The sequence below is a fragment of the Tachypleus tridentatus genome, chromosome 8, assembly GCF_004210375.1.
Source record: "Tachypleus tridentatus isolate NWPU-2018 chromosome 8, ASM421037v1, whole genome shotgun sequence".
Classification (NCBI taxonomy): domain Eukaryota; kingdom Metazoa; phylum Arthropoda; class Merostomata; order Xiphosura; family Limulidae; genus Tachypleus; species Tachypleus tridentatus.
In genome coordinates, this window is record NC_134832.1 from 28,329,164 (window position 1) to 28,356,405 (window position 27,242).

Genomic DNA, 27,242 nt, shown 5'->3' on the forward strand with positions numbered 1-27,242 from the left:
ATTTAAAATATAAGATATAAAAGAATTCGAAAAACTAATTATCTTAAAATTATAATGTACAAATTGGTGCTTCTGGGTCATTATCCGTAGTAATTATTCAACTTTATTATTTAAAGGACCAATGTTTAAGAAGGTTAATGATAGAAATCCATTAATTAAAAATAAACAATTCTTAGAATTATTGCTCATATTTAATTTTAATTTTCATATTACCTGATTGACCTTGGACAAAAAAATCTTAATAATATTTCTACCAAACTCGCAAAAAATTGAAAATATATAGCTAATTATCTCAAATATTAGTGAATTATATTTGCAATACATTAAATAATTTCAATTAAAATAAAATATTTAAGTAATGACTACGAGATGGCAGCACAACTCTGCTAAGAGTAAAATACAATCAGACGCTAGAGGACGCTCGTATTTACTCAAGTGTTTTTATCTGCTTAGTGTGATAATATACACTACCAGCTGGCACCATCGCTTGTGGGTGATGTAAGTTGTGACGTGTATGCAGCATACATGCGCGGAATATTGATGTAATTTGCAATCTTTTAGACTTTCGACTTAAATGCTTTAGATTATTGGATCGAAAATTAAGATAATGGCATTAGTAATTAGCTATACTGAATGGTGAAAGCCAAAATTGTTTTGAAGGTTATCAGAAAAAAATGAGATTCGTATAGTAACCACATTTGGTTTAAAAAGAAAGAAAGAAAAACAATTCAGCACTGCTGGCTTTTCTATTTTCCGTGAATATGTCATGTACCAGCTAGGGAGACATCCACACCAGCTTTCACCTGCTATAAACACAAGATCTCGCAATAAACTGCATAACCTGGTTTGTTAGGTTGCCCTGCTAAGTGATTTTAGTGTACTTTTGCGAACGAAGAACAAGGTGGAAGCACGCAACATCACGCGTGCTAGACGAACGAGAGATTTTCTTGGGACATTTATTTTAAGATATGTTTTTAATTCTCTCTCTTTTTTTTTCTTCAAAATTTATGATTGAAAGTACATACAGTAGCACACTGTACAGCATGGAACTACTGTCAGAGCTGTCGGATCAAGCAGTGGTTGGTATCCCTTAAACCGACACCAAATCTTCGCGTCAGTGTGTTGCTTGCTGTGTTGAGAAATGAACTGGTTAAGAGCAAAAGAGATATTAGCTTTCTTATTGTTCATCTTGTTTTTTGGAGCATCACCTGGACAGTACTATAATGGTAAGTTAAACTTTAAGACTACAAATAATAACATAAATATACGAAGATGTTTTTATAAAGTGTTTAGTGAATATTCATGGCAAATTAGAATTATGCTTTGAGTTCAAAAGCCGAATAAATTTATCAACACTTTAGCAGATATGGAAAAATTCACGTGTGTAATAAAAGTAATAAAGATTAATTATTGATAGAACGCATAAAAAAGTATATTTATGATATAACTTTAAATTATATTCTAAATACTTTAATTTGAAAGTTTGTTAGAGGGCACATGAGAAAAGAATCGAGAAAATTCCGTTATAAATACAAGAATCAATTAGTTAATGACTAATTAGTTAGTGAGCCAGTTTGGTATCAGGGTGGTTATTCAATATTAGAAATGAGAATTATTGCGTGTATTGTACTGTGCAGTTGCTCAATGAGTTAGCGTTTTTTTTTTATCGCTCTAAGCTAAGTAATGTAGGTGTATGTACTATTACTGGCATTATTCTAGCAATTTTTATGGAAACGTTGTATTTAAGTTAGGCCTACAAGTGAACGTGGTTTGCAAACATTGACTGACTAAATAAATTATTTTGTTATCGTTGCATGAACTAGACTTAGCATTTTTTACAGAATAAGTTAACCTGCCCAGCGGTAGAACACGTTATAACAATAAGTTTTAATAATGACAATATTAATGTAGTACTGGAAAAAGGTTAAATCATAATTATACGTTGGCAAGCGCTGTAAATAAATAAATGAACAGGCAAACGTATTCGATTGTATATCTATCTGTGACAGTTGTGCTAGTCATTTGTACATTAGTTTTTGTGTGAGATATTAATCAACAATTTTCATAACTTTGTGTTCAGGTATCACCATATTTATACTTTTTCCTTCGCTTATTTATCTTATTCTGGAAATGATTTTCACTTTGCTGTTAGTATTATCTGTTTATTTAATGAAATGTAACATTTAGGAAATAGTGTTTTCATGTTTGTTTTTGGGAAATAAGCACTCACAGTTATTGCTAGTTTTCATTGTAATAAACTTTTCCATACCCAGAGAAAACATACTTCACTCAGTAATTGCACTTTTATTTAAGCGTAAAAATTACAGATCTGATGCAGTACACCGACAAATTTCTATTATCGCTTCGTAATTAATAGTTTTTAAAATAGTTTTCTCACGTAATCACTTTATTTCGAATTAATTAAATTAATTGTAGAAGTAAATATTAGAAAGCAATTGAACATAATTAAAAACGTACCTGTTAGTTAAACCCACATAACTCGGGGAGATTGTATAAGTTTAACGCAAAGTTGTGCAGTAAGTTGAATGTGCAATGAGTCCAAAAGAGATCTAAACTTAACTTTTATTATTATAAATTGTCCGTCTTATCAGTGAGAAGCCTCCACCTTCACTGGCGCAACAGTAAGGCTGAAGGTTTATAACTTTAAATACCAGGTTTCGATACCCGTGGTGGTAACATCTCAGATAGCCGCTTATTGTGTAACTTTGTTTTTAACTACAAAGTCGAAACTCGCATAACTGTATAAGGTAGGACCAGCACGGTCTTCTTGCTCGATTTTGACTGCTAAATTAGGAATATCTAACATAGATAACCCTCGTATAGTTTTGCGCGAAATTAAAACCAAAATCCTTTTATGTATATTAGTAGTATATTGTCTCGTGGGCAGCAGTTATTAATTTATCTCGTTATATTACTTTGACCCACCTACGTAAAAAAGGTTAAACTGTATTTAAATATAAAATACAGTATTGTTATTATACTTTTATCAAGTTCCAGCTCTGCTTGCCGAAGCGTGACTACTACGTGAATATGTATCTTTAAATAAGTTAATCGTTGTTTTAAATGTTGGTGATATAAGTAATTATAAAGACTTACCAAAACCAAATAGCTAAGGTTATGACTGCCGACATGTGTTACCCACTAATACACACACACACACACACAAATACAATATAAGTAATATTGCATTTAATCTTATATAGGTAAATCTCTCTCGAAGCACATTATTGTTATTACTACTTTCGAAGTAAAATTGATTTTACAAGTTTTCTAGTAGTATTGTTTGATAAAAAAAATATATTATTTGCAAACGAAAGTACCCATTTAAGATATATGATTGGTTCATTGTTTTCGCTATTATCTTGTTACAATGACAGGAAACTAGTAATTATTAACGTGTTTAATAACATAAATTCCCATTTTTACTCTTTTTTTTTAATACAAACTTCAAAAGACAGTTTTCTCCTAATTTCTACTATAGTATATAGCATAGAAAAGTGTTTGTAATTAAACACAAAGCTATATAATGGGCTATCTGTGCTGTGCCCAACATGGATTATCAAAAACCACTTTTTACCGTTATGAGTGCACAAACATCTTGGAAAAGTGAATGAATATTATAACACAACATGAACCCTTATTACAATTCGAATATTAGTAAAGACAATAATAGGAGGTTCGCAGTAATTATTTTCACACCGTCTCATAAATAATAGTTCTATTACCTTCTTGCTGTTTTTCTTACATGGTGACTCCAGAGACAGTGAGCTGAGTCGACAAATCTAACACGTGAGTTGTAATTACAGGAAACGGGATACTGTTTAGGTCATAATATCGAGGTTGTTAAAAATATCCACATTTGGAATGTGGATTTCCAATTCAGATACTGGGTTGGATTCATACTGATAAATATTGTAGCTTTACTAGCTGGAGTACCCCTATCCTGGATGGAAGTTATACAAGTTCATAAATAATGAAAAGATATTTTAGGACGTGAAAAGTTACTTCCCTGATACGTAATTGAAAGAAAAACAAAACGCGCACACATAAAAAAAAAAAACCAACACGCCCGTATGAACTGCAAAACACAAAGTGCGAAACTGCAAATTTGCACATATCTCCGCATTAGCCCAGCAAACGTTTATGCCAAATTTAATGAAGATCCATTAAGAGGGGTTGAAGTAGTGGTAAACAAACGTTCATAAAAAACGCAAATTACAAAACTGAAAATTTTTGTGTAGCTCTCCATAAACCCTATGAACTTTCATACCTACCCTGGTTAAGATCTATCTACAGGGGAGAAGACAGTGGTAAAAAACGAAAAAATGCCTGTAAAAACCGCATTTTTAACACTCCCTTAATATTGTGCAAATTTTTAACAAAAGATCAACAATTGATATTGGAGATTAATTATAAACGTAGTCCAGTGTTACTTAGTTTTACAATCTCGTCTGACACTTTTAACATTAAATAAGTTATTTGGAGTTACATGATACTAGAAGATTTTCGGAAGAGAGATGGTACAATTGGTGAATTTTATAACTCACTATTATTTTGTAGGAAAGAAATGATTGTTTTTTTTAATTTCGCGCAAAGCTACACGAGGGCTATCTGCGCTAGCCGTCCCTAATTTTGTAGTGTAAGACTAAAGGGAAGACAGCTAGTCATCACCACCCACCGCCAACTCTTGGGCTTCTCTTTTACCAACGAATAGTGGGATTAATTGTCACATTATAACGCCCCCACGGTTGAAAAGGCGAGCATGTTTGATGTGACGGGGATTCGAACCCGCGAGCCTCAAATTACGAGTCGAACGCCTTAACCTACCTGACCAGGAAAGAAATGAAGCGCTTGTAAAACACTATAAATTGTATTTGAAATAAGAGTTTAAGAGTTTACTACGTGGGTAACGCTTTGGTCACTATTGGGTTACTTTTTTACCAACGAATAGTAGAATTGACTGTCATATTATAACGCTCCCACGGCTGAAAGGGCGAGTATGTTTGGTGTGATGGAGATTCGAACCCTCGACCTTCGGATTATGAGTCGAGTGCCTTAACCACTTGGCAATGCCGGGTTGTCGTGGTTGTGAAAATTCAATAGTATATTTATTTGGTTGTAAGTTCTATTGAAATCTATACCGTTTCTGTGTTTACTCAAGCACGTTGAAGAAGGAAGGCGTCAGCTTAGTATTCGTTTATTACATTTCAAAAAAATATCTCGCAAAAACATAGAAATTCGCATAGTTAAACATAATTAAAATATCTGTTCACTTAGCAAAGTGGACTCTCGCTCACAAGCAAGGTGGGTTGTACTCGAGTAGAAGACATGATGTTTATACTCTTGTGTTTACCTCCAAATATAGCTATCATGTTTTTGAAACTTTGAGCCAGAAATGCATAATGAACAGTGATACAAACAACCGAGGTGCAGTTTTGTGAATTTTGTGTATTAGAGTTAAATACGAAGTATTCCAGTTTTTAAGCTATTATAAATGCAGTGAAATTTGAGGGAAACACGCACAAAACATTTCCAAATGTCACTTCAATAATTAACAACGAAATTACATTGGTGATCATCGCCACTACTTAAAGTTGTTATAATCTAGAAAAAGCATTTAATATGGTTTTTATTATGTTTCTATGTGCCAGTTGGTGAAATTTAACAGACATTTTCCCAATCTGGTATTATCCAAAGAACTAAACACACTATTCATTTTTTGTTTCCATGTGTAAAAATTGACTTGGAGAATACTATGTCGTTGTGGTTTTGGTACTTGCATTTTATTTCCTTAAGATGTGTAATTAAAAGTAAATTTAGTGTTATTCCAAAAGATTAAACAGGTGATAGAGTTCTAACTAACCATGTGTTATGTTAACAGTCCATGTATTACATAAACAAATGCATAGCATGCTGAAGAACAAATGGATAAACCAATAATTTTCAAATAGTTTCACTTTCATTTAAACAGGATTAAGACTGTAATAGTTCGGCTTCAACAGAAACAGTAACGGAATAATAACTCACGAACGTTTACAAGGACTAATTCTTTTGTTGGACAACTAATTTTAAAATCTTTCCAAACTCACATTACTTAAGTTAATTATCTTCATTCTATATAGAATACTATGTTTATAGCCCGATCGTTTACCAGTGTACTTTATTCTCATTATACAACATGATAGACCTAACTAATATGGTGAACAAATCAGATCCAGCACAATGTCTCACCTCCATGATTATTGACTCTCGCTTGAAAACAAACAAACTTTTAATGTTGTATTACTATTCATAAATACGGATTTTTGCAAAATTTGGCGTTACTTTGATAAAGCATAAAATGCATACTTTGTGAAAACTTACGACTTGAATATGGTAATCAAATGAAGTCGACCACCCAAATTTCTTTAATTTTTATAAATATTCAAGAAGTTCTTCTGAAAGATGTTCTAATTGTACTTGTTTAAGTTTTTCTTTACATGAATTGAATCGTCATAGTTTTTGTTTAATGCTCAGACAAAATTGGTTTTTTATAAGCATTACTTTTGTATTTTCTAATCATTTTTGAAGATTTTAAAATCTTTAAAGCTTGTAAAAATACAAGCTGTAATTACTTAATTAGCTACCTAGTAATATTCTCAATTTGAAACAAACAAACTTTGAAGATGTCTTCAAAGTAATGCAAAATAAATAAAAAGAATGACTACATAAGAAAAAAAAAATTGGGGGGGGGGAGACTTTGCCCGTATACCGAACAACGCAAATGAAAATACTTAGGACTACTGAACGAGAAATTGGTCATGTGAGCGCTGAACTGTTAGCAGCAACAGGGTAAGTTAAACTTCGTTTTTTCTTTCTTCTTATTTCCTATGAGGTGGATCTTTGCGTTAGAAACGTTCCACGTATTTTGTATGTGCTTCACAAACTTGATAATATTTTGTGTGACCGGGCCCTTCCCATAGACAATTTTTGAAGAAAAAGCTATTTACGTAATTTTGAAGTGTTTTCTTTTACTCAACTAGATTCGAATTTTACATCTCGCCGCATTCAACTTGAAACCGTGGTGATATTTCCTGTAATTTTCTTTGAAAATTTAGCCATAATTCTCTTCATCTTTCATCGCTTGAAGGGTTCCTTGGTTCTGGTTTCATGAATGTGGAAGAGCATGTTTGGTTGCATGTGTTGACCGTCAGAGTGTATGTAGCGTCTTGTACATTATAGTTGTAGTAGCCGGAAGCTATCAGACAGGCGATGTAGTTGAGGTACGAGACCACTGGTGCTGTAATCAGGCGGAAAAAAAAAGAACTTTCTCATTTAATGACAAAATGGATTTCAAAATTTCAGAACAATGTATTTTAGAGGTGTCCTTGAATTCCCAATCTCGTAAAACTTAAACAATTCTAACAATGCATTCTAATTTTTATAAAAATATAAATAATAACTTTAGAACGGTATATTTAGGTACTTATTAAGGGTTGGCTTGCTTTGATGAGAGTTTAATATTTCAAGTCGTTAATTTTAATATTAGGCTAATTTTAATGAGCAACTTTATCTAAATAATAATCACTACAAAAATATCTTTTCAGGATTTTTTTTTTTTTTTTTTTTACATTACTGGGATACACCTCACTGTAAAAGTGATGTAAATATGCAGTACTGTAGTTGATAGTAAGTTTGAATGTTGAAAATAGCTGGTTCCAATTTTTTTAAAAAAGATGATCTAAAGACCCTACAACTATCTGGTTTAAAAGAATGTTTTTCTTCTTCTTCTTCTTCTATATTCCTATTTTCTATTTTGTGTTTAAACTTTAATTGCTGTCTTATCTTTTCATGATTTGTAATTTTTTTGTGATCGATGTAATTTTGCTTAGAATATATACGCTCAACGCCCGCAACGTCTTTGAATTCTGCGCATGTGCCTTTGTTGCAAACTGCACCATTTGACGAAAAGCGCTAACTCGAAACATCATCCTTTTATTTTAATAAAAAAAAAAAAGCCTGACAATTGTTCAGCCTGTTATTTAGTTTTGTTACGTTTTGGTCCTAACCATAGAACACTGTAGTTGATAAAATAGCGGAGGCTGAATGTTGAGAACGGACAGTGATGTTGTAGATGTAATGCAAGTTGTGATTGATCTCTTAGTTTGAATGTTCAAAATGGCTAGGGATTTTTATTTACTGTTATAAAGCTAGGAAGCGGAGCCATGACAAAAACTAGTATAGTTTCAAGAATAAAAGGATATAAAATCGTTAGAACGCAAGGAAATGATTGAAGTATATTATAGTTGTATAGCAGTTCCAGTCCACTCGCACACTAGATAGTGTGTGTGTGTATTCTTACTGATGTATAATATTCGAACTATTTTCTGTTACACATTAATATTTTAGATTACTTAATCGTAATAAGTCAGAAAAACGAACTCTTACGCGAAAAACGAGAATTATGACTTAATATGTGTGAATGTATCATCCCAATTTTAGCGCTGGCAATAGACAATATTTTTGATCTTTTTAAAACTTAGGTTAAACTCTGTCCTGTGAAATTTGAGCTTATAAATAATTTCTGACTCGCGTACTTGAATATGTGTGGAATGCGTCATATTATGAAAGTACAAAAACGACAAAATTCTTTTCCGAGAATTAGGAGCTTCTTTCGATCTATACTGGGAATGGGGTTAATTATGGACCTGGAAAAGAGCTATGTGTGAAAATTTAAAAAAAAATGGTATTTTATGGCCATGAAGGAAGAGACTTGGAGCATTGTATTTTAAGTGAAAACGTAGTTGCTAATTTTTTGTATCGTTTATTTTGGCTCACATTTTCTGGAACGTTACATCATTATACCATATCTGGCACATCGAAAACTAATTGATTATTAAGGTCTAGTATGTAACCAAGAAGTTTTGATGTGTACCATTGAATATTAATGCTAGTATGTAACTAGGAAGTTTTGATTTCTACCGGTGTTATTAAAGCCTAGTATCTAACCAGTAGGTTTTGGTTTGTAGAGATGTCTTAGAATATAACCCTGACAATAAGGCTTATATTAAACAGACTTCTCACAGTTCCTTGCTCTCCAGAGGGTACAAACAATTAAACGTGTTTCTCTTGAGAGTTTTATTAAACAGTATCTCAGTAATTAAATCGGGTTTTAAAGAAGTGCAGTAACTTTTTGGACACTGATATTATTTTTAAATGATCGATTTCTTAAACTGGCCATACTTCAAATTTCGGTGGTGGAAATAAACGCGTCTACCAATAACTTGATAGATCTTGTGGTCTGATCTTCCATAACTGTAAGTATGATCTACAATTTTCTTAATTTAAATGGGAAGTTTTGTTACGTTGGGTAGAATGCAATAAGTCATGAAACGCGTGTTGCGTATCAGTTTGTGAAAGTCACGACTAAAAACTTATCAGAAGCAGGTGGTCCTGAAATCAAGTTGTTATTACATGCAAGAAAAAAATTATAATCTGCTTTTAGAAAGTAGACAAATATATTTAACTTACTCGTGACCATCTGGTTAGGCTACAGTAATTTTCCGGGAAACATTTACACATGGATCAAGTCAGTTACGACCCCAATTAAACTTTGACTGTAATTTGAGTTTTTAAATGGAGTTATTGGTTTTTTAACCCTGTGCGCACAGGTGGGGATCAAGGTGCACATGTGATGACCTTTTTCAGAAAGTCGTTCAGCATGGTGTTATGTATCTGACGTCAGAATTTTAAACAATTCATTTTACTCTGCATTCTTGATTTAATGACAGTTTATGGTAGTGTGAAAGTGTATATCACATACTATATACAAGGATAGTGAAAAACTGTAGATTCGTATTTCTGAGGTTTTAGAGGCTATGCAATTGCAACGTGCCAGTTCTATGATGGACAAAAGTATTATTTTTCACTTGAATATCACTTTGCACCCTTACTTGTTAGTGTTAGACTGAAGTTGTCAATTCACAGACGAATTTTGTGTAAATATGCTTCTGTAACTTGTATGTTTTGTTGGACACAACATTCGCGTCTTAAGCTTGGCATAGTGTCTCACATTTTTCACGCAGTAAATTCGAAATTATAATTATTATTCCTTCGTATACCTTCGATTAACAGTGATAAAAATTCAGCTACATGTTTCGAAACAATTCATTTTGCGTTTAAATAAGTGAAAGTTCAAACTTTTTTCTATTTAAACAGAATTCAGATGTTTCAATGACGAATATAAATTCGTTGATTTAATGTAAGTGTTAGAAAATTACGAAGAGAGAGAAAGTGTGAATAAAGTCACGCATTTGCTATGAGTAGTATTTGTAGATATATTGTTAAAGTGTTTTATTTTAAATTCTTGATTGGCACAGGCTACAAAGAAGTTGAGTAAAGCCACTGACACTTGGATATCAATAATTTGGTGGTTTTTAACACTCCCTTAATATTGTGCAAATTTTTAACAAAAGATCAACAATTGATATTGGAGATTAATTAAAAACGTAGGCCTTAGTCCAGTGTTACTTAGTTTTACAATCTCGTCTGACACTTTTAACATTAAATAAGTTATTTGGAGTTACATGATACTAAAAGATTTTCGGAAGAGAGATGGTACAATTGGTGAATTTTATAACTCACTATGATTTTGTAGGAAAGAAATGATTGTTTTTTTAATTTCGCGTAAAGCTACACGAGGGCTATCTGCGCTAGCCGTCCCTAATTTTGCAGTGTAATACTAGAGGGAAAGCAGCTAGTCATTATCACCCACCGCCAACTCTTGGGCTACTCTTTTATCAACAAATAGTGGGATTGATCGTAATATTCTAACTCCCTCACGACTGAAAGGGCGAACATGTCTGGTGCAACGGGGATTCGAACCCGCGACCCTCAGATTACAAGTCGAACGCCTTAACCCACCTGGTCATACCGGGCCGAAGTCTTCAATAATATCTATAAAAGCAAATTACTTGACAGCAATGGATTTTAAAACAACTCCAGTTTGTTTGTTTGTAATTTATCACAAAGCTACACATGTGCTGCTACCTATGCTCTGCCCTCCAAGGTTTTTTGTTTTTTTTCCATGTTTCATTTCTATTACTAATATTTACGTTTGTCGACGTATCAAAAGCTTTTGATTTTTAATGAGTTGTGACAGAAAGAGATTGGGCACAGTTTGTTACAATATGAACCATTCGTTATTTATTCACCAAAAAGTCTAAGATAATGAGTGTTATTAAAAATGGCAGCACCTCTCAGGTTTGAGAACTCTCAGTGGTGAGGTAACTCTTCCAGACTGAGAAAAAATAATATTATGTACACGAAACAATAATGCCATATTTTACCAGGATTTTTGTATTACTTACATCATTCTTGGTAATTTCCAATATAAAATAAGGAAGTTGAAACCTTAAGCTCCCACGTAGCTTTCCAATGCAAAATATTGTATTCTACTTGGATGTAGCATATTTTTCTTTACATAAATCTTTCTTTTGAAAATGTAAATGTGACACCTTGGATAAGTTATCTAGGGCGATAGGTAACTAGTATAAGGTTAATTGTTACTTCCTTAACCAATGTTCTGCGTTCAAATACATATAATTGCATGTAGAAAAACTTTTGAAAATGTTTTGTGTTAAACAATGGTTTAGAAAATACATAATATGCTTGCATACTGTTCTTTTCCTCTCCATGATTAAAGCAACTATACACTGGTTGAGACAGTGGTAAAACTTTCTCTCATTCCTGTAAAAGGTATCGTAAAACACAAACAAGTATTATTAAGAACATAACTTTTAAAACAAAACTCAGAATCTCATTAAGTCATTAAATAAACTAACATGACTAACCAAAATAAATCATCAATGAAAGTACAAAATAATTCCACAAATTTTTACATTTTAAAACAATTTACAACATAAAATTAAAGAAAGACATGATCTCAAAATATACAAATTAAATAATTTTATATTAAAAGCATCCACAAGAAACAACACATTAAGCCTTTGACATAAAACTCAATTAATCAAAAAGGAATATATTAAAATCAGAATTACAAATCCCTTTCTTGTTTGATTAAAATACAAAAGAGAATAACTTGTTATAAAAGCAGCACATACTAAAATTCAAGATAAATGCTCCAATGCAAATAAATGAACATTATACACACTAACTTGTTTTAGTATTAAATATATAAACAAAAACAAATAAATGAAAACTGTACACACCAACTTGTTTTAGTATTAAATATAAAACAAAAATAACTTATGTTAAAATTAATTTTAAGTGAACTATATATAAAACCATTGAACGAAACATGTCGGATAAAAACAACTTTTGAACAATAAATAAAATGGGCAATGGAAGATTCTCCTGTAGGACACCTTATAATTCTACACTCTGTTCTAGAGGTTCTAAGAAATGTTGATCTAATTAAGGTTTGTGTTGGTTTAAGGTTGGAATTCAGTGTTAGTACAATCATCACATGCTGTGCAGTGGAGAAACTTGGAAGTATGTCAGGCTGGTGTTACTGATAATCTTGGTTGTAGTGGTTTTGTTCCTTTTTAGCATAGGTGTCAATGGCTGGTCAGCAATCAGATGTTGTGACTCAAATGCATCAACCAGCAACATATCTTCATCCATCAATTTTGCCAAGTCAAAGGTAAGGCTGGACCCCAGTGTTTTTGGAACTTTAGAGTAGCTCCTTAAATCTCTCACATCACCAAAAAGGAAATTCTAGGATAAAGGTTTCTCCTTCCATAGTACAGTATAAAAATTATGAGACTGAAAGTAACATAAATGAATTTTAACAACAAAACTAGTTAGTTGTAAGAAGTTAATACTTTTAAAACAAGATAGCCAGAACAAAATGAACACATCAGGGTTAAAATTTAAAGTGAAATGAATTCTGATTGCTCATAAGTTGACTAAAAGTGTGGATTTAACTTTGAAAACTGTTGTTGGGGTCAAGTGACATCTCTAGAGGATTTGTCTATTATCAAGTATACAATGTTTGTAGAAAATGTATCCCTTGAACCTATGGGTTTTATGGTTTTGTAGGTTTGATTGAATCTTATGCTTGACCATCAATCAGCTGTAATTTCCACAACTGCTTAATCATTATAATAACAATCACAGCTACCCTATAACCAAGCCATATTATCTTTGCTAGTGTATGGTTGTTGCATAGAGTCCAAGTCCAATAAGACAAAAAAGAGAGGGGAATACTGCAGATACTGGCTCTGATACAAATAAATGAGCTAGTCACTGTATAAACATCAGTTTGTAACTTCTGGTCTAGGGAGTTGATTAAAATTCATATATCACTTCTGTGAATCTCTTCTCTTCAGGTACAAGCTTATTACAGGTAAGGTGTGACCTGAGAGCTGCAGCACATAGATGTCATTTCCTGCCACTGACTGTGCATTCACAGTCTGCATTCTCATACATTTTATTTGCACCTTGTAGTAAAACATTGCTAATACAATATTCAGAGTAATGTATGCTTATAAAATGTTTCAGTCTACATGATTGAAAATATTCAATAACAAAATCAAACACTAGGTTTACATGTATTAATACTTAAGTTTCTCTCTGCAGATTTCTATTTCTGTAGATAATTTCACTTTCTCGTGGAAATTCAGTGACACTCCAATGATAGCTTGGAAAGGGTTACAATATCCTTTCAGTCCAGGTAATCTTTCAATCAACAAACTATCCTAATTTTATTAATCAAGTAATAATTTTACAATGTAGTACACACATTTTTACTTTTAAACACCACTTGATAGCTTGGAAAGCAAGGAGTACATTTTACATTCCATCATTGATCGTACATTTAAGTGACTATCCAAGCTGTTGGTAACTCAGCCAAGAAAATGTCAAAATTGGCATCTGAGCTAACCATCAGAGCTGTTCTGTTGCTCTGCCACAGGTGTTTTCTTGTCTGACTTATTTTGAACAGAAATAATAGCTTTTTCCTCATTATATATATAATCAGCATCAGGCATTGTACTACATAACCCTGAATTTGTGCATCCCTGACAATGACTTATCTGAAATGTTTAAAGATATGCAGCTTTAAATGTCAGGGAGATAAATATGCTCAATCTAACAAATAAGATTTGTGGGGTAGCATAAACGTTTTTCATACAGACTCCTCAGCCAACACCTTGTTGTCTTCTTGGACGTAGTATGCTTTTCTTTATAGAAATATTTTACATGAGAAGGTACACGTTTTATTCTAAGTGAGTGACTTATAAAAATAGGTAGCCATGGCAATAGGAATTTATATACTTCTTGACTAGCGTTGTGTGTGTTAAACTGCATTCAATTACAAATACGAAATAACTTAAAACTTGATATTAAATAAATGGAGAGAAAACATTCAGTATGTCTACATATACTTCGTAATGCATACACATTTTCAGCATTTTTTACATTTTGTTTTTCAAAAATTAAGATCTATTATAAAATTTCCTCTGTATTTGATAACGTTAACTACAGCAATTAGTTAATTCATGGTCAGGTGGTTGGGACGCTCGAATCCTAATTTGAAGGTCGTGGGTTCGAAACCCTGTCAGACAATCTTCTCCTATCAGCTGTAGGGGTCGTTATAATGTTACAATCAATCCCACAGTAGCATAAGAGTTGGTGGTGGGTGGTGATAACTAACTTCCTTTCTTCTAGTCTTTTACTGCTAAATTCGGGACGGCTAGCGCAGACAGCCTTTGCGTATCTTTGCGCAAAATTTAAAAAACAAATAGTTCAACTTTTTTGTTTGTTATATGAGAATTTAATCACGAAAACACTCGCTTATGTTTGCATTTTAACAAGTGCGATTCGACGATGTCAAAGCTTTTCAGCGAATCCTAGCTCTCTTTTGATCTTTGGTCACAATAAAGAGTGTCAATAGTTGTTGAGAAATAATATCCTTGCTTTTCCAGAGTCGTGTCGTTTTTACCCAGCGAAAGACGTCTGCTAACCACTGGCCTGTCACGACCCACGTGGCTTGTAGCAGAAACATTTACTTTTGTCTTAGAACAAATGACATTTGAGGGCCACTTTAACTTTTTTTTAATAAAATGAAGCACGTTATTTCTACTTTGTTTAGAAGTTGTAAACCTCAGAAACACGACTTAGGACTGACGTAAAGATAAACATCTCCAAAACTTAATTCAAGTGTGTTTATGTTGTTGTTTTTAAACAAAAGTCCACTGTTGACTGTTTTCTAGAAATTCCATGTAAGTGTTTCATTACTTTTCAGTATAAGAATCGAATTATGATATTTTAGTACATCCGCTTTCACTGAAATATAATCTAGTATTATCGATTCTTTGAATATATTTTGGGATTCTGAAAGTATAGGAAACCGTTCCGAAAAATATATATCTATAAATTATTGAATTCATTACAGATAGGGCATTGGAAACCAACAGTAGTTTTATAGATGGATTTCATTAGAATAAGTTGTCATTGTCTCTTTGCACTGTTGATACCAGATGTTGACTAGGCTTTACAATATATCACACAGGTACAAAAGTAATCTCATTAAATTATATCTAGAAATCAATTATTAGGTTGTTTTATGATTTAGAATATTGTATTTCATGTGTCATATAAAAACGTTGAACAAGGTTTAACATTCTGTATTATGAGTCGTACAAATTAAACAAAGCTGATGAAAAGACACACATTTGAATTTACAATAAAAACTATTCACAAATTATTCGGAACGTTTGATTTTTACATATTTGTGAAGGACTTACGTGATTAAAACACCGAGGTTTTTAATAAACATTTATCTAGAACTATATTTCAAACACCTTTATATGAAAACTGCTCAAAAATTTGTTAATAACCTTAGGTACACATAGACACTCATATAGTATTATTGTATTGTTTCTATATGTAGCTAAAACGTTAAAGTTTGGACAGAAAAAAGGGCAGCAAGCTGTTGTTACACGCGGATACACATACATACTTGTCTCGGTAGTTTAAATAGACACGAGCTAATGCCGTCTACCCGATAGAGGAAGGTTCTGTAATATATATATATATATATATATAGCTGGAAATACATAGAATTGTATTGAATTTTTTCATTAGGGTCTGGAACGTTCTGTGTTTAGGCACATATGTGAAGTAAAGTTCCAAGAACGTAAGAAAAAGGTGGTTTTAGTCTAGTGTGCAAATGGTGTATGCATTCCTGGTGAAGGAACGACTTGAAAGCTGTACAGCTGATATTGGCATTCGCCTCACCCTACACCATTGTGGAACCGAGCTAATCGATTCCTCCTGTCTCGTGCTGGTTTGACCAAAGCGTCTGCGCAGGAAAGCGTCAATTTGGTCGTCTGCATTCAACTTTTCCTTCTGTTACAGCAAGCTGGTTCGAATTGTTACCACATTGTATTATCTTCTTCTTAAACTGAAGTACGAGGGCATAACAGAATTTTGGTTTTTTTGTTTATGTTTATTGAGGCGTTGCCTGATTAATTAGTTTTGACTGGAATTCAAAATAGCAGATTTATTTTCAAAGATTTGTGCCTAAAACACAGGAAAAAGTATAATATCATGACCATCTTTTATTGAATAAAAAATAAACGAAACTTATTTTCATTTTAACCTAACGAGAGCTAACACAAAATTTTGTTTGCTCAACGTTAAACTCAAAGCTCCACAGCAGTTTATCAGTACTGTTCCAGGTTTCCATACCAGGTTTTTAGCGTTGTTATTCCGCAGACATGGTTTACGGAAAATTCATCGGATTAGTGTTTGTATACAGTGACTAATGATCAATCGATGTCACTTTCAAATACACTTCTTCGGACGTTTGAGATTATTTAACACTGCTCAGCAGTGATGGCAGAGACTTAAACAAAACGATTATTAAAACAATTTTCATTTCTATACATAATAAAACTGCGCCTTGATCAGGAATCTTTTCCTTTTAAAGAAAACCGCTGTGGATCACTTCATGACTTTCTCAGATGTTATATGAGGTCGCAGTCGTTGTTATTAAGGGGAGTTACATCGCTTGACTTGAACTGTGACCTAAATTCCATATTTCTCATTATACAGCCAGCTTGATATGTGAAAACCTATAGTGTTAACTATTTAGTGAACACGTAATGCTTGCGAATTGATGTTTCGAAGAATTATTTCGAAAAATTTACCGCGTATACGAAGATGTACCGCTGAACCACTGAGAGGCTTAACACGCAATACTGACCAGTTATTTTTTTTTACCTAGTTTTACATTGGATAAAAAACGTTAATAAACTTTTTAGTTTACCAACATAATTCAAATGTATGAATTACAATAAAGATTTCCTTTTAAATTGTATTCAGATTTGATCATTTTAGTTTAAACTGTATCACTTTAATATGGTCATCAAACAATATTGAATTTAAATTAATAAAAAATCGAATAAAATTAAAGCAAAAAAGCATTATTGTAATTGTTTAATGTTAAATTAAAATTCTAACAATAGTAGTTTTGACAAGAATAGTTCTAACAATAAATATTTTCTGAGTAAGTGGTTTACTCCGACTTAAAATAGTTTTTTATCACCTTAACAGTATTTTCAAAGATTCAATATGCAGAAGGGCACGAGTAACTATTTGATTTCAGTTAAATAAGAAAGGCAAATGTTCCGTGTAAATACTAAAAAGAACAAAAACTTGATTGATAAAGAACTTGAAAAATGATGGATTGTAACGAATGAGATGATATACTTTGATTAAATTCATAAAACTGGTTATAACAGAGTGAAATTAAAAGGTTTCGTTGAAGGTAAATAAAACTTTACTGAAATTTGTTAGACCTCTGAGTTGTAGGAATTAAACTTAGGATGAACAAAAGGACACAGATTAAACTTCATTAGAAAGTTTTGGATCTGAAAGCAAAAGCGAAATTGCTCAGAGTTAGGACAGATAAAACCCCTTGATTTATTCGTACCCAAATAAGAAATAAACTGGACTTACCTGGTTCTAACATAGAACTCTTCTAGAAATATATATGTATATATTTGTTAGATTATACGATATCTACGTGCGTGTTAAATTATCGACCTAATTGTGCTATTCCGTCTGTAAAATTTATTGTTATTGCTACTTCATATTTTCTACATTGGTGCAATTTTTGTGAAGACAATATTTTATATGGTTTTAAGTTTTTCGTTATTGATGTTTTCCAGTTTTTCTGATCATATTCAAAATGTAATATGTAACATGTGTTCTTGTTACTCTGTAGTTTCTGGGCTTACAGATCAAATTGAGTAAGTTTGCTGTAGTTTTCAATAGTTTTATTTAGATTTCATAGAAGATATTTTAATTTTTTCCCTCTAAGTTGTTATTAAGATTTCAAGTATCTGTTATAGGTCATCTGTTAAATATGTCCCTAGGTTCCAATCAACCAATACAGCAGAAATCAATCAAAGTTTTGTTATTCAGTATCACTTCGACGTGAGGCTGTTTACCACTGTTAATTATCTGCAGGCATAGACACATAACTAACATTTCGAATATGAGTTCCTGTGTTGTAGCAAGATATATGAATTTTGCAAGCAGCTGTTTTCTTTTGGAGTTCGTTTTCAGTTTTTGGGAACATCTTGTTTTTTTTTAGTACACTTTCGACGTGTGGGAACACTTTTTCTTTTTGTAACCACTTTCGACTTATGGGAACATCTTGTTTCCTATAAAAGTTATCTTCCACTTTGTGGGAACACTTGTTTCGTTTTGGAGTTTGCTTCAAACTGTGTAGAAGGTAAATCCAACTGTAAAGTATTTTATAGTTAAACTTATTTTGTTCCAAGTTGATACCGGTGGCGAAGGATGAACTTTTATCATCAGTTTAACTTCAGTATAGTTTAAAACAGTTTTATTTACCTTCATTTATTTATTTTCTCTTGTATTTTTATTACTTGTTTTAACTGTCGGTAAACCAAATTTTTGCATATCTTACAAACGTGTCTAATCGTTTTTATTTCACTTGATAAGCAACATTATGCACCAATCCTTTCGTCAACTAAATCCTAGGGATTGTGGTTTTGCTTTGATACAATACCTTTTTACTTTTATACCAAGTCCCAGAAAAAGAAAAGAAAAAACGGTTACAGCCGTATGTAATTGGTTTTTACTGTTAATTTCTGGGTTCTGGGATCATATTCAGTTTCTGCTAATGTCACTTTATACTTTAAGAATGGTATAATCATTAATAAACAGGTATACATTTACGTTAAAATGCTAGAAAAACATTTTTTTTTATTACTGAATTCCGTGACTTGCTTGAAAATGTCTTCTAAAGAAAAACTCATTCTCTTCCGTAGAAAATAGAAATATATTTCATTCTTGAAATATTCTTTTAACACGAACAGGTTAGAGAAAAAAACATTTACTTAAGGAGATTATAGCATACTGTTTCGTTCAATCCCTTCACTGTCACTGAGAGGCTCAGAGAATTTAGTTTTTATCTTTTCAGCATTTTTTATTTTGGGACTTGAAATGAATAGCAGATGTTACGTATTATAACACTGCACAACAAAGTTTTTACTTCTTGAACACTGTTCGGTGTTTCTTATAGATTTTTGTCAGCTGATCACGAAAATCACATCCAAATTTGTCCATCATGTATTGTTTCATCAAAATCTTGGTTTCACCAGGACATTGCTACAATGGAAAAACGATATCAGGGCAACTGGAATCCGTCAATGCTTCCTGATTACTGTTGAACACTGCAACGTGATGCACCGGACATTGAATACAAACGAAAATCAGGAGCAAAACACCTTTAATTATGTTGAACTTAATAGCGTATTAGAAACATAAACGCAGTTAAATACGTTATTGCCGGTAAACAGTTAACTGTCTATTTCTCAGAGTTCCTACTTGATCAAGCAAAACCAAAACTATATTTGTGCATACCCACTCAGGTACCTGTCACAATCACCAAAACATTTCAGGAAGCAAAACTTTTCAAAAAAATTGTTGTGCAGTGTAATTTTTCTCGGACGAGTCTCCGACTTATGTTACGTGTTACGATTTCAAAAAGACTGAAATTTTAATTTTAAATTAAAAGTCCATTGAATGTGTATCAAATTTATGATACTTGCTAAACATTTTTTTCATGTTTTTTTTTTCTTCCCAATGTTAAAATATTGATTATAACGGAACTCTTATTCATTGAGTTGATTTTTTTCTTAGATTGAGAATCCAAATTTTATGATGACTAAATAATCATGTATAAAAGTTAAAACAGCCTCTTTTGATTATTTGACTTCAGCTGTGACACAGCTTTGCCTGTTCAATCAGGTTTTCTCAAGATTCTACATAGAGGTTTCAGTTTCTTTGGTCAAATCGTTATTTTTAGTATAAGTGATTTTCCAAAAAGATGAATAATATTTCCCCTTACTTAGCTATTCGTGCTGTGTTCACCGTTAGAATCGAGCTTCGAATTTTAGTGATATAAATGCTTAAGCTCACCAGCTCACCTTTGAGGGCCCGGCATGACCAGGTCGTTAAGTCGCTTGACTCGTAATCTGAGGGTCGCGGGTTCGAATCCTTGTCGCACCAAATATGCTCGCTTTTCAGCCGTGGAGGCATTATAATGTGACGGTCAATCTCACTATTCGTTGGTAAAAGAGTAGCCCAAGAGATGGCGGTGGGTGGTGATGACTAGCTGCCTTCCCTTTCACTGCTAAATTGGGGAAGATTAGTTTAGATAGCCCTCGTGCAGCTTTGAGAGAAATTCAAAAACAAACTCCCTCTTAGAAAACAATTGAGATATGGGTGTAATATTTGAAACTATTATTGGTAAATTTCATAAACATGATCAATTGAAGCCTTTCAGAGAATATTAGTTATAAACTCACTTTTTTTTTTCCAGTTGTAAGAAAGTGAGTGTTTCAGTAGGCTTATGTATAAATTTAATAGCGATTTCGTTTCAAATGAGCCGAGAACAAATCAAAGTGCTACCGCTAAGCAGAATCAAAAGCATTATTTTTGTGTGTGCAACTGTATTCCTCACAAGAGGGCGAAACAAGACATCGTTTGTCACCATTACATTTGTAATGCAAAGCACGTGTTGTCACAACTAAAATTAAATTCAAACAATGTACGATGAACATTCTAGAAGCAGTTAGTACGTTGCGTCTTTTTTGTTGTTTTAAACAAACGTTTGTAGTCAGATATTACATTTCGTTTTTTGAAATACGATCCAAGTCAAGGTATCAATGATATATCAAAACAAGTGGGTACCTCTAAAACCAAAGGTCTGTTACTGTTCACAGACAGAAATAATTTTAAACCAGAAGTCATCAAGGCAAAACAATTTAAAGTGTCTCGCGAATTTGCAAACATCTCTCTTACTCTTATTTATATATGTTATATTCACTACAGTGTATTGCATGCATTTCGTAATGTAAATGTTTCTCTACACACAGAGACCTGGCATGGCCAGGTCGTTAAGGCGCTCGACTAGCAATCTGAGGATCGAATCCCCGTCACACGAAACATGTTTGCCCTTTCAGCCGTGGGGGCGTTATAAAGTGATCCCACTATTCGTTGGTAAAAGAGTAGCCCAAGAGTTGGCGATGGGTGGTGATGACTAGCTGCTTTCCTCTAGTCTTACATTGCTAAATTAGGGACAGTAGCAAAGATAGCCCTCGTGTAGCTTTGCGCGAAAGTAAAATAACAAAAACAAACATCTCTACAAACACGTGTGTGTGTGTGTATTTATATATCATTATTAGAATATTAACATCGTTACATTTATAAACAGGATTCATTTGGTGGTTATAATGGTAACTGATCTGCAGTTTTCCACATGTTATTTGTAAAGTAGAGATCAACCAAAAATTTGCAATTTATATAATTTGGCAAAAAAACAAACAAACGAGAACGATCCCTTTACGGATTTTAGGGTATATATTACCATGGTTATGTTTTGTTTGTTTGTCTTTTATTATCATTTAGAAAACATTTCCAAATAGGTTTCCAAAAAATATGTTTTCTGAAAATTTTAGTGCCACTGGTTGAGCAGTGGAAAATTATGAGTGAAATAGATTTTTAAAGTCTCCTTTGAACCTATTTTATAATTACTCATGATGAAATGTGCACACAATTTATATCAAGCTTGCACACAGTAGTGTAAATTGTTAAATTCTGGCTTCATTTGCATGGGAAAAAAACTGTTAGATATTACTCTTTTGTAAGTAGTAAATAATATAAGAGGTTTGAGTAGGTTATATTAAAATGAGCTTGGAGCCTCACCATTTTCTTACATTCCTTGCCACCACGTCCAGTTATGCTTTATTTTATAGTAGTCCTACAGCGTAGTTTTCCTTATAAAGACTCCGACATAAGACTGTGATGTCCAAAGCACACAAAGCCTTCCTGCATGCTCTCCCTAGTTTATCCAACATATGAGGATGGCTGATCAACAATTAATTTATACCGACGTCCAAAGAAGCTGCTTCCAGAGACTTGACAGTTATGTCTTTGTATGAACTGGTATTACTCTCTGTGTCGTTCCTCAGCTGGTTGAAATATGCGACAGTTGAACTGGACCTGTTACTGGAAGTCTTATCTTTGTGAACCCATACCCTGTTTGTTTCCGTACAAAGTCAATATTTTTGTGTTGTACAAAGAGGCCAGAACTTTGCTCTTACAGTATACAGAGTTCACCTTGTCTTTAATATCCACTTTCCTGATTCCTAACTTGCCTCAGACACAATATTAATCGAATGGCCATGAGTCCCTTCGAGAAAGCTTTGTAATGTTTTTCACATACAGTTTTCTACATTTAAGTCCTCAACCTTTCAGATGGTTTGTTTGTTTGGAATTAACTACAAAGCTACACAAAGGGCTATTTGTGCTCTGCTCAACATGGGATTCGATATGAGTCTGCAGACATTCAACTGTGCCACTGGGGTAGGGAGGGACATTTTCCAGAAAGAGATCATTTTTATATTGTGTACTATTGCCTGTTACAGATGATGTATCTTGCTTCTCACAGCTAGGTTACGATTATTGCGGGTCCCTTTCTGGATGGTCTTGGTGTCCAAAGGTAATCCACATTACTTTATTTTCCAGTGTCTTTAAATACAAGGGATATCCCTATCATGGAAATTTTTAATTCCCCATCTGACACATCAAGCGATCAATTTTCAGTAGCATCACGGCACCTGGGAAATACCAAACAACGTCAGAAAATAGTTCTTAAACATTGTGTTACTCCCACAACTTTATATTGGTTATGGCTTTCATGTAGCTTGTTGCATATTTAAACTTGTTTTAATGTAACATACTCGGCCCCTGTACGAGGGCTGTTCAAAAAATACGCGGACTGACGTCATAAAACAAAATGCACTTTATTTAGAAGTAACAGGTCTGGGACCCCTTCAAAGTACTCTCCTTCCCAACGCACACACTTATCCCAACGGTGTTTTCACTTGTTGAAACAGTCCTGGTATGCTTCTTTTGTAATGTCCTCCAGCTCCTTCGTCGCATTTGCCTTAATCTCGGGAATCGTCTCAAATCTTCTTCTTTTCAAGGGTCTTTTGAGTTTGAGGAACAAGAAAAAATCGCAAGGAGCAAGATCAGGTGAGTAGGGGGGGTGGGGAAGAACAGTGATCGAGTGTTTGGCCAAAAAATCGCGAGTTCTGAGGCACAAATTTCGCAGCAACGCGGTGCATCTTCAATTTTTCGGTCAAAATCTCGTAACAAGATCCAACTGATATCCCACACTCTTTAGCAAGCTCCCTGACAGTCAGACGTCGATTTGCCCGCACCAGGGTGTTGATTTTGTCAACGTGTGGGTCGTCAGTTGACGTGGAAGGATGTCCAGGACGCTCATCATCTTTAATGGACTGTCGACCATCCTTAAAACGTTCATGCCACTTGAAACATGCCGTACGCTTCATAGCAACATCACCGTAAGCCGTGTTAAGCATAGCAAAAGTTTCAGTCGCAGATTTTCCAAGTTTAACACAAAATTTCACAGCAAGTCGTTGCTCCTTCAGGTCATTCATTCTGAAATCCGCCAAACGAAAAAATCGCACTTCACTTAAAACCGCGTAGCTAATACACAAATGAAGATATCTGCAATCGGGAAATGACGTCGTAATCAGCTGATCTGTGCGAACCTAGCAACACCAAGCGGATTCCCCTGGAACCAACTGGAGCCGCGCAATTCAAACAGTCCGCGTATTTTTTGAACAGACCTCGTATATATTCTCATTTAGGTACAATTAATAATGTTTGTTTTTTTATGTTTGGTGCAGGCAACTGATGTCCTTGTAAGCAGGATTTGAATAAGTTGTTGCATGTAATGTTACTGTCGCAAGTAATTAATCTTTGTTATTGATGAAACTAGCTGTAATTTATTTGTGATTTGCTGTCTTTTTTTTTCCCAAAACATGTAATTAGATGGAAGAAAAAAATTTTTGAACGACTAATTTTGTAGAATCTACGGTTTATGAGAGTGAAGCAAACACTCAAATTAGACCTCAATAAGTTACTGCGTCGGCAACGTCACATATTAATCAAACACCAAAAATATTTTAGGCTATTGATGGCGAATAAAGAAATATACATCATGCCTACAAGTCGTTTACATTTTACCATAGTCTAAGGCCTAATGTATTTACTTAGTTCTCCCAGGCCACACTTCTTATGAGCCGTGAATTCGGCGAGACTTGTCTGTTGCAGAGGGAGAGTAGAGAATCAGAGAATGGATTAGTATTTACGTCGTCCACGAATTCTTTCTTCTTCACTGAGTGTACACGTTTTGGTGAAGAAAATAAATTTTCACAAATAGATTTCTAAGTTTTGTTGTATCTATACGAATTATATTTATATGAATATTTATATTTATGGCCATTGTTTTTGTGTGTAAGGTTATCGGCTTTTTTTTTTTTTTGCATATGATTGCCTACAATCGTTGTGATCACGCTCTTATAAATCAATTTGGTAGTAAGTCGGATTTTAATTCAGCGTGCGGAGAAGCTATGCCTAAATAATAACTTTATGATAACTTTATCATAATCATAGTTTGTTTAAACTTGAAAACCTGTTATGATATTTGAAAATTACCAAAGGACTGTTAGTTATTCGTTCACAATCAACTTAGGCTTCTCTATCTTTACATAATCTTTTGGCGATCACCACTTTGGTCCTTTAAAGTTACAAATCTGGCAGTTATGTGTTAAAATAAAGTATTCCCAAAGTTACTTTGTCTGTCTTAAAGCGACCCATTCCTCATTTCTTAATTGAATTTTAAAAAACAATTCATATTAAACTGTAAAGTAGCTCCATCTCTACTCTTCTTTATTACCCTTGTAAATTCGACCTTGTTGGATAATTATACTTCCTTTCGAACATTTTTTTATTTTTTTATGATGCTATATTTTTACTTTTATTTTTATGTTTACATTTTTCCTTATATTTATTGAAGCCGATGATGAAGAAAGAATTCTGTTCTTTAAAAGCACTTTTGTACATTTCTTCTGCACAAATAAACTCAAAAGAGCCCATTACCCACATTGGGCTATCTGTCCACCGAGAGCAATCGACCCCCTAATTTAAACGTCTTAAATTCGAAGACTTACCACTGTCCCACCAGGGAGACTATTTAATAAAGTGTTATTTGTTGGATTGTAAATACAAATTGAATATTTTAAAAATTACTAGGTAAAGAGTTGTTTGTTGGATTGTTGATTGAGATTGAATGTTTTAAAAATTACTAGTTGAAGAGCTGTTTGTTAGATTATTGATTCAGAATGGATTTTAAAAAAATTACTAGCTGGAGTTACTTATTGGATTGTCGATTTTAAGCTCTAAGAATGGATACGTATAATTAAAAGTGAATTAACTTTTAAAGTTTGAAAAATACAGTGTTAATACTCCAACAAAAATTTTGAAAATGAACTACAAACTTCACAGTTCACGTTTCAAACTTTGAGACAGTTTTCACAGTTCTTTGTTCTGAAGAAGAGAAGCTGCCTGAAACCTTGATATTAAATTTTTCTTTCTTTTGTAATTTGCTCAATTAACATCTCTGTTTTAATTATTTAAATTTATTATTGTCGTGATTTCTCTTTACTGGTTATTCCCGTTACATCTAGGACTAAACTGTATTTTACCATCGTATTCGGGCTTCAGCTTATACTGCTCAACTTATGTCATGTACATGTAAAATCGTGCACATGGGGAAAATCGTATCGTCGTATGATTAACCAACTGAAAATTATAGTAGTTTCAACTTCTAGATAATATCGTGTTTCAGAGAGACATCTGGATATTGGTACACATGTTCGTTTTTTTCTTTCATCAGATTGTATGTTGCTAAGAAGAGGAGACTCTTGATGGTTCAGGTGAAGTTTGAGTGTTTTAGTGCATTGAATATTGATAATCCTATACTAGTGAAGTATGCCCCATATGGTTGTTGACTCATCCCCCTTGGGCGTAAGCGGAAAATTTTTGTTGGGCCTCTTTTTTTTTTTCACATGTATTTCAAGCTTTTTCTCACACGCATCTTCTGTTCAAATTAATACGTTGGGTTCAATACTCCACAGGTAGATTTGTTACTTGAATTGTGTTGCACTCGGATGGTTGTTGCAACATGAAAAAACACCTGTAACATTTCTTTCGAAGGGGGGAATTATAGGAAAGCTCAAAATTCTTTGAAATTCCAAATAAAATCATAAGGTATAGATATTTTAAAGAGAAGGTAAATATTTCCAAGAAGCTGAGTTCCTACATATTACTTTTGTCAAATGCTCACGTTGCAATTATTAAGACTGCTATCATAGTGTACTTGATGCGCTCAGTGAACTTGTAAACAAATTGAGTTACTCATACGGTTCAATATTTGTCACTATGCATTGTTATTGTGGCGCCCTTTATACATTTATATGTATAAACACGCATATATATTTAGCCGCAAAACTTAGTGCAAAACGTTAATACAGTATAATGTAGTTGTAGAACAACCACTTGTTTACCGATGTGTCATCTCTGTGTAGAGAATATATAGATGTCGTTACAGAAATATGTGGATCGAAATATTTATGCGGTGAACTTCAATGTGATGTCTTGGAAAGAAAAAATATGGGTAGACAGCGTAAAATGCACAAAATTATTTGTTGTTGTTTGGGCTAGTGAGTATAAATAAATGAAATAAAATGTGTGCACTCTAAAATCGCATCTAAAACTAAAAAGGAAAAAGAAAAACTATCTTA

The 27,242-nt window shown here is 33.3% G+C and overlaps 1 protein-coding gene and 1 long non-coding RNA gene across 5 annotated transcripts in view; one reads left to right on the forward strand and one right to left on the reverse strand.

Annotated features, from left to right (window-relative positions):
* Nucleotides 1-462: 462 nt before the first annotated feature.
* Nucleotides 463-27,242, forward strand: part of LOC143222052 (putative receptor-type tyrosine-protein phosphatase mosPTP-1) — a 150,758-nt gene continuing 123,978 nt past the window's right edge. For all 4 annotated transcript variants that reach the window (XR_013011963.1, XR_013011964.1, XR_013011966.1 and 1 more), the window contains exon 1: nucleotides 463-1,226. Coding sequence is in view for 1 of the 4 variants with exons in the window: in XM_076447896.1 (XP_076304011.1) it covers nucleotides 1,142-1,226 (85 nt within the window). In the remaining 3 variants the exon portion in view is untranslated. The remainder of the gene's footprint in view (nucleotides 1,227-27,242) is intronic.
* LOC143222054 (uncharacterized) overlaps nucleotides 6,744-27,242 on the reverse strand; it is a 56,195-nt gene continuing 35,696 nt past the window's right edge. The window contains exon 2 of the long non-coding RNA XR_013011970.1: nucleotides 6,744-7,300. This is a non-coding gene — a long non-coding RNA (uncharacterized LOC143222054). The remainder of the gene's footprint in view (nucleotides 7,301-27,242) is intronic.